Source organism: Chenopodium album, chromosome 22 (assembly GCF_948465745.1).
Source record: "Chenopodium album chromosome 22, dcCheAlbu1.1, whole genome shotgun sequence".
NCBI lineage: Eukaryota > Viridiplantae > Streptophyta > Magnoliopsida > Caryophyllales > Amaranthaceae > Chenopodium > Chenopodium album.
In genome coordinates this window covers 3,851,102-3,859,575 of record NC_137855.1, presented here as the reverse complement: position 1 = coordinate 3,859,575, position 8,474 = coordinate 3,851,102, and the positions used below count along the sequence as shown (strand labels likewise).

The following is an 8,474-nucleotide window of genomic DNA, read 5'->3' as shown; positions in this document are numbered from 1 at the left end:
TTTTTTTTAATTGAAAAACACTATAGATCCCGATGCACGCAACTCGATGCCTTGTAACAGTAAATTACCCATATATGATGACATTCTCTATAGTCAATTGATAAAGTCAATAATTGTACTAGCTAGGGTTTGTTGTACCACAAATAAAAGGGTTATATTAGAAGGCTAGTACTAAAACAAAACAAAGTAAAGCAAGATAAGTAAACAAAACACAAGATGTAGTAGGGACCACTACCAAGCATCTAAAATATTAAAACTATTCATGTGGACCCTACAATTGCCAATAAATAAGCCTCTTCTCATAGTCCAAAATCTCCAAGTCCAAACACTCCCAAAAAAAAATTCAAAAAATAGTTTTCTTGTAATTTCAAACTTTCTTCCTCAATCAAAGAAATAACCTCATAGTGTCGACATTATGGTGTGCCAAGAAGAACCATTGGTGAACCAAATTAATGAATTGTATGAGAAAATCTCAAGCCTTGAAAGTCTGAAACCTTCAGAAGATGTCAACATGTTGTTCACACAACTTGTATTAACATGCATGCCTCCTAATCCTATTGATGTCACAAAATTATGCCATCAAATCCAAGAAATGAGGTCTAATTTAATTAGACTTTGTGGTGAGGCTGAGGGACTTCTTGAAAAACATTTCTCTACTATATTAGCCTCGTACAATGTCCCGTTACAACACCTCGATATATTCCCTTATTATAACAACTACGTTAAGCTTAGCCTGCTAGAGTACAACATCTTGACACAAAACTCTACCCATGTACCGAAACGGGTTGCGTTCGTAGGGTCCGGCCCGCTTCCCCTCACCTCGATCGTACTCGCCCTTAACCACCTCCCCGACACCCGGTTCGATAACTATGATATCGATGCGTCCGCTAACGAGATGGCGGCCCGATTGGTGGAACCCGACCCGGACTTGTCGGGTCGGATGAAATTTCACACTAAAGATGTTATGAGTTTGGGAAAAGAGGAACTTGAAGAGTATGATGTTGTATTCTTAGCTGCCCTTGTTGGTATGAACAAGGAGGAGAAGGTTAAGGTCATCCATCACTTAGCCAAACACATGGCACCCGGGTCAACCCTAATGGTTCGAAGCGCCCACGGGGCTCGAGCCTTCTTGTACCCGGTTGTCGAACCCGAAGACCTTTGTGGGTTCGAGGTGCTATCAGTTTTTCACCCAACGGACGAGGTGATCAACTCGGTCGTGATCGCGAGGAAGGCCGATGATCGGTCTTCCCCGGTGTATTCATTGGAGTGGGAGCAAAATCACACACATAATTTCTCTCCAATAAGGATGCAAAGCTGCAAATGTTTGGAGATCCAACCATTTAACCCTTTGAACCATGGGAATATTGTAGGTGAACTAGCCTCTAGTGCTCATCAATAAGCTAAGCTAAAAAAAGTGTAACACATACGTACACTTAGCTTCTTAGTCTTGATCTTGCCATTTTTGTTGTTCTATCTAATTAATCTTCCTTGTATCTTTTTTATCACGTACCATCCATTCATCCCAACCCGACCCAACCCAACCTGACCCATTTGTTGATCTCTATCTATGGATCGGATCATCTCATTTTCATGGAAGGGAGTATGTCATGTAACATGTCCTATACATAAAATGTGGTCCAACCCTAGTGTTTTATGTCATTGATCATCATATTTGGTTTCACTAAGTTTCATTAATCATCCAACTTGCAAAATGAAGCCAAATTTGATTTTCTTAAAACCCCGTGTTTTTTTCTTTATCATTTTAAGGTACGGTAAGGTTGCGTACATCTGGCTACAACATCATCAAGAGGGTAAGAGGGGTCGGGTTATAGTTCTTGTTGTGTTTCCAAAGTTTAAAAATAATAATCATGTCCAAATTCCCTTGGCACATCTATCAAGGTTGATTTTAATTGGGGTTGATTCCCTTTTGATCTTGATCAAGGTTATATGATTGGGTGATTATTCCAGTTGTTATTCTTGGGAAGAGGTGCAAAGTTAGTTGGTCTAGTTGGATGTTGAATCTAATTCTCAATAATTGGGATGAATGATGTGACAAGCAGAGTAAAGAAGCCACAACATGCAATGGAAGCTAATTAAGGTGAATTTTCGTCAGTGATATAATTCCTGGATTTTATAGGAATTATTTAGAAAATAATTTCCAAGTCCTATTCAAATAGATATTTGAAATTATAAATTGTGTGGACTATACAGATTACTGTTAGTCATTGCTGCAACTAGTTGTATTTTTCACTAGAATAAGCAGCTCTAATTAATTTAATCATGTCACATCAATGTTATACTTATATATGTATATGTATAATGTATTATTGTGTGTGATTTATCAAATTGGGTTTAGTGATTAAATTTCTCCTTGTTTCTTTTTGGTAGGATGTTTGATTTCAATCTTGTTGTTTGAGTTCCAACTTCAAAATTTCCTTGTGTAGCATCTTTGATGTCGCATTATCAAATTTTTATAAACAACAGAGTAGTTAACCGTAAAACATTTAAATTTTAATAGAATGTGCGCATGCTAGAGATAATAATGCTTTAATTTCCTTCTTAATTAAATACGAGTAATGACATTCTATATATATACTTACGTCCTCCGTTTCTTTTTACTTGCAACACAGCCTTGTGGCACGTGTTTTGAGGTCGAGTTTATGTAATGTAAACGGATAAATTATTCATTATAATTTTTACAAATGATACTTAACCCTATTCTAATCTTTGTGTAAAAATTATATTGATAAAATCGCTCATTTACCCTCGCTAATCATCTCCTAAAACTGCGTGCCTAAAAGGTATGTTGCAAGTAAAATAAAACGGAGGAAGTATTTGTTTACATCAACTTATTTTCAAAAAAGATATATGTATTTTGGAGTATTATGTTAAATAAATTGATACCGTTTATTTTTATATTGTTTGTATTTTATCAAAGGGAAATTTTTTTGGCGTTTAACATGGATCCTAATCAATCAATCCGTCATCATCAACACAATAGTGCAATTTCAAGATAACAAGTCTATTACTTTTATTTTGATGTCCTCATAAAAATCTTGTGAGATCTGTGTTATTGCACATAATTTGAAAATAAATTCACTTAAAATATAATTCTACTGCACAATCTTTTATTAAAAAAACAAAAAAGCCTTTCGTTTTGTGTCCATTTCACAATCTTTTCCCAATCGAATTCTGCTCTCATTTTGGTTCATTAACTAAGAGTTTAAAATTTTAAACTTTGGCTCAAACTCGATATCAAATGAACCGGGAAGAGCCAAACTTGAGTACCTTGCAAGAAATAGAACTCACACGGCCTTGTCTTTAAGAAAGTGGTCCTTAAAAAGTGGCACTTTCTTGAGGTCCTTATAACAAGGTTGAAGGCACACCAATTCAATTGGTTTGACTAGCTCAAGATGGCAAACCACTTACCTCTGATAGTCTGATATGTGCGTTTCGCTTGTGCAGTACGACAAACAGCTACAAGGGTAACTTTGCAAGGTCCTTTTCAGTTTATATACTTAAGTTTTTTCATGCACATCAGCACATTGCACTCAGGCAACTCGCCCAAAAAAATGCTAAACAACGGCCCCTTTTGTTTAGGGTAGGTCGAGTTGAAGTTGCTTTCAAAAACTATAAAAGATGAGATGAAGAATTTCATAATTTTGTTCATATCTATAGAGATCAACTAGCAACGGCAATTATCATCTCCCCCCCCCCCCCCCAAGGCTCCAAGTGATGGATCGGGGGTTCGATTCTCATCCCCCCGGGGCTACCTTGTATGTTGGCTAACTTTTGATAGATCACCAAAACTTATTACGTGCTACATATAACTTTTATGTTTATCAGACAAATTAAAACGATTAAGCAATTTACTGTTATTAGGTCTGATATGGATATGAAACCATCTTACGACACGGAGTACCAAAGACCCCAAGAATTGATTGATTAAGCAATTTAGCATGCATGTACACGTATTATTATTAGTATAAACTACTCAATTAAAGAAATGTGCAAAAATCCAATGAAGATATTTGCAAATATTCGAGTATGAATTTACGAGGTGGAAAATTGTTCAGTTTGACAGCCACTATCTCAGCAAGGGAAAAGATGGGAAATTTTAATAAAACACAAATAGATGCTGTCAACTGAGATTAGAGAACCTCTTTACATAATTTTTGACAATTATTGATAATGATATCCATAACAGGAAACAATTTTTGTGGTTCTTTTTAGGTAAGACAATAAGAAATTAAACCCAAAAAATAAATTAAAAAAGCATATACTCATAATAAGATCTGGAGTCTTTTCAATTTTAGACAGAAAAGAGATGATGAGATGCAAGTTGCTAATATAGAGAGACACCATGAGATCATCTATTTTGTGATTATATATTTATATTCCACTAGCAACATATATGGTTCTTATGCTTTGTTTATTGTGTTCCTTTGGTGTGTCAAGAGGTATAATTGAGATTGATTGATCTATATATCAACTAATTTAGTTGGTAATGTCTTTCGAGGTTGTGAGACTGATAAGTTTACATTGTTTCAAACCATAGCATATACGGAGTAACAAACATTCCAAATTACAACGTGAGATACTCTAGACATTGACTTGAAATTATTTTATTCATCTTATTTCACTAATTTGAAAATTGACTCGTTAAAATTATTATTTAATTGTAAATTGAATTTGAGTAACCCTTAGGGCCTGTTCTCTTAAGCTAAAGTTCAAGTCAGTAGAACAGGCCCTTATATCACCTTATTTAAATTTTTTTTTGGAACAAATTTTCCTCAACTCATTTGAATTCATTAAACCTTCATCTAAACTTGTAATTTTACCTTTTTGGAGTTATATGGAAATAAGGTGAACTTACCAAAGCCTTAACTTAAAACTTATTTTCATACACATGTTGTAGGTTTAGTCATGATACAAGCTACTGCATATCATCTGTCACCACCAATCTATGAGTGGTGTATAATTTAACGATTCTGCTTATCAATTGGCCAAAATTTAAATTAACAATAATACTGCCAACAGGAAAACTTGAACGTTTCAAAATCTCCAATTCTGAGAATAATATAATGTAACGATGTGACTGGTGTGCTCAAGTCTAACCTGGTAGTTGTGAGCAAATGTAAGCAAATTCATATCTCCAAGCATTTCCTAAAAATAAATGTACAAGATGATATTGTCAATTATTGATACGGCGGTAGTTAATAAGTTTTTTCAAAGATGAACACCGCCAAAGGAACTCTACAGAACATGAGGTTTGGTTTCAAGCTAGAGTGGTATACGATTTACATTGAATCTAAAGCAATTATCACATCTTGTTTTTAATAAATAAGACAGTATTATTACTACAGTATTAAGATACAACAAGATAACAGGTCGTAATCTTCAGATGCATACAATTTATCTGACATTCGCTACAGTTTATGGTGTTAGTAGCATACAGGCAGTTTTCGTTCAAGTTAAACAAGCAGACGACTGATTTATAAGCTCCCACATGGCACCTTGATGAAGTTTCAGACTAGAAACTTGAAACTCCTGAATCCCATTTACATAAAAAAAATTGGAGATCTCACCTGACATGGTGCTCTTCAAAAGGGAAAAGAGCATACAATGAAATGATGAATGTTGTGTCTGATGAGTATTGGTCAGAGATCATTTTGGACGCTTAGCTCCCAGAGGAAAGGAAACTCTCTGTGGAGTGGTCTGCATCACATCGGCTTTTGGCTCTTGAGATGCGCTAGGAGTAGCAGTCTCTTCATCTTCTGTTTCTTCTAAAGCCTGAGGGTTCTGCTTCCTTGGTATCACTAGCTGATAATTTGGGCAAATCAGCGTATCCTCTTCAGGAGGAAGTGGAACTCCAGAGCCTCCAATATTCTTTGGTAGGGGAGTTTTGTTCCTGTTTCTAGCAAGCTCGAGTAATACCTGATTCAACAGTTATAATTTTAAAATCAGGAATAATGCTACAAAAAAAAAAAAGAAAAAAAAAAAAGGTCGAGAGAGGAATCGATCATCACTTCTAAACACTGAAAAAGGGGGAAAAAAAAAGAGAGTGTGAAAGAAAACCCCTTCAATAAAAACATTCAGTCCTGCACTCATAACAAATCAAATATATCTTGTTCCAATTTTTACTAGTAATTCTCCCCCGCACATCCAATTCTTGCTAAATACGAAGTATACAATTAGGATCCCAAATGGCCACGTCAACCTTTTCAAGAAAAGTGGCATCCTTTCCCAAGTTTAGACAATGAGATCATAGCAATAGAGATTTCTATCATATGCAAACGTAAACACTTGGATGGGGGTAAAGAGAAAGCTAAAAGTACCTCGCGAGGTGGGGGTTGTGAGAAGCTGAAATTCACTTTTGATTGGATAGCAAGCTTAACATCATCACAGTCAATTGAGGCTTTGCCGGCATGTTCAGAGTAAACTTGTGCATCTGTTAAGACATCGACAGCATACCTGTACCACAACTCCAGAAACTGGTGCACAACACGGGGCTCATGCTCCTCAACACCCATAGATTTTAACAATGACTTCACAATTTTCGCATCTCTGGGCAAGTCTTCCTCTCCCTCGGCCATGAGTCTCCAAACCTGCAACACCACCCAATGAGCATTGTGAATTGAGATACATCATTGTTCATTAACCATGAAAGCTTATATGGAAGAAAGTAAGACAGCTACTCATAATTTTTTTAATCACTAGTAATTCCCCAATATCATACTTGTATATAAACAAGACACAACAACCAAAGCTTTGAACCACAGGGTCAAGTTGTTCACATAATTTCTACAATCAGAAACATGTAAGATTCCATACTTAGAAGATGCAGTAGAGCTTCTGGGACAAATCCACAATTGTTTAACAGATTACAAAACCCATGCTAATCCCAAAATTATTTGGCAGAAAGCAATTCTGTAAAAAAGATTGTCCAGCCAAGTAAACAGAAGCCAAATCATCTTCGGAATCTGTTGTCCTTTCCTGAGCTTAAGCACTCAACAGATTTTCTAAAGGCAGACCACAAACAGAAATACCCCAGATCCCCCCTCCCCCCCACCCCACTCAAGGTACTAATGGTAAAGGAAGCTGTGGCTTATCCTTTACTACGCTCAACTGCTCAAGTACTCAGCAGCTTTGGTAAGCAAAATCAACAAGGATTACACAAGCAATCCTCAGTTCAATTCTACATTAACCATACTAGAACAGCTATAAAATCTGCACACTCATACACAAGTCAGTAGATTGTTATATCCTAAGTTGGATGGTTTAGTGCTTCTTGCATATTCAGAATCCATAAGCTCCTAATTTTCCCCTTCCTCCTTAAATCTAGCCCTAAGATATACAGAATACAGCACGACACACCCCAAAGAATCTAGAAAATTACAATTGCCCAAGCCAGCTGGCAACTGTGAGTCTGTGACTGATGTGAGTGATGTCTCCACAATAGGCTTCTCCAGGCCCGTCCCTGAGCCAGGGAGAAGAGGTCTAATTTCACAGTTCAATCCTAACATTAAAGGGTTGTGCAATACATTATCAATCAAATTTGATTCAATTATCAGATTTCACATAAATTTAGGGATATGTGATTCAATCCTAACATAATCGCTGGTTATGATATTCCATAATCTTAATATTTAGAACCAATAGTAGTATAAATACCAAATAGATAGTAATTTCTCTTTCCTATCCACAATATTAGAGTGCGTGAAGGAAGAAAAACCTAAACTTCAGAGAAACTATAATTCGTAATGCTAAAAATCAGGAATTCATCATACAAACAGGTCCGCCCAAACAAAATTTTAGGGTTCTGCAACACATTAGCGACCAAAGTTGACTGCATTTCTTCTAGATTAAGAACACGAATACCAAAGTTCTAACCTTTGAATGATAGAAGTATAAGCAAGAGTTCGATAATCAATCCACCTTAAAAGAACCCTAAATTGAACTAAATTAACGATAAACCCTAGATTGTGAAATTGATATTCGATAAATTGACAAAAAAAATTACAAAAAGATTTACCTGAGAAGCTGCTTCAATGGAGGAGAACAAGTTTACAAGCGGCTTCAATGGAGGATGGAGAGTACAAGACTCTTCAATGAATCAAGAGAATAGTAAATTCCTCTGTATTTTGTGTGTGTTGCGGTACTGCTTTAACAAGCTTTTTAAAAAGGCCGGTTTATGAGTATTAAAATGTAATTAATAATGGGCAAACTTGTAATTAATTGGGTAACTTTTTTTTTAGGAACAACTATTAGATGGGTCAAAAAAAAAAAAAAAAAAAAAAAGGAACAACTAGCAGTTTTTTTTTTTTTTTTTTTTGTTTTTATTAGCAGTTTCTTCATTTTGGCTTAAAAGCCAGCTTTTTCACGGGCTGAAAAATCAATTATTAAACACTTTTTTTTTTTTACTGTTTGACCATATATAAAAGCCAAAAGCTAAACAAAAAGTCATTTACCAA

The 8,474-nt window shown here is 35.6% G+C and overlaps 2 protein-coding genes across 2 annotated transcripts; one reads left to right on the top strand and one right to left on the bottom strand.

The window, feature by feature from the left end:
- Positions 1–309: 309 nt before the first annotated feature.
- LOC145605850 (nicotianamine synthase-like) lies at positions 310–2,364 on the top strand. Its single transcript, XM_081661916.1, has one exon. It carries the CDS (start codon positions 416–418, stop codon positions 1,397–1,399), a length of 984 nt encoding a protein of 327 aa, XP_081518042.1. The 5' UTR covers positions 310–415; the 3' UTR covers positions 1,400–2,364.
- A 2,941-nt stretch (positions 2,365–5,305) lies between these two features.
- Positions 5,306–8,190, bottom strand: LOC145605444 (transcription initiation factor TFIID subunit 9-like). The gene is made up of 3 exons (XM_081661496.1): positions 8,036–8,190; positions 6,339–6,608; positions 5,306–5,937 (listed from the first exon to the last, which is right to left on the bottom strand). Exons 2-3 carry the CDS (start codon positions 6,594–6,596, stop codon positions 5,668–5,670), a joined length of 528 nt encoding a protein of 175 aa, XP_081517622.1. The 5' UTR covers positions 6,597–6,608; positions 8,036–8,190; the 3' UTR covers positions 5,306–5,667.
- Positions 8,191–8,474: the final 284 nt, after the last annotated feature.

Coding starts and splice junctions, on each gene's coding strand:
- LOC145605444 (XM_081661496.1), bottom strand. CDS start 6,596: ATGGCCGAGGGAGAGGAAGACTTGCCCAGAGATGCGAAAATTGTGAAG. Junction 5,938..6,338: donor CACAACCCCCACCTCGCGAG/GTACTTTTAGCT, acceptor CTGTTGAATCAG/GTATTACTCGAGCTTGCTAG.
- LOC145605850 (XM_081661916.1), top strand. CDS start 416: ATGGTGTGCCAAGAAGAACCATTGGTGAACCAAATTAATGAATTGTAT.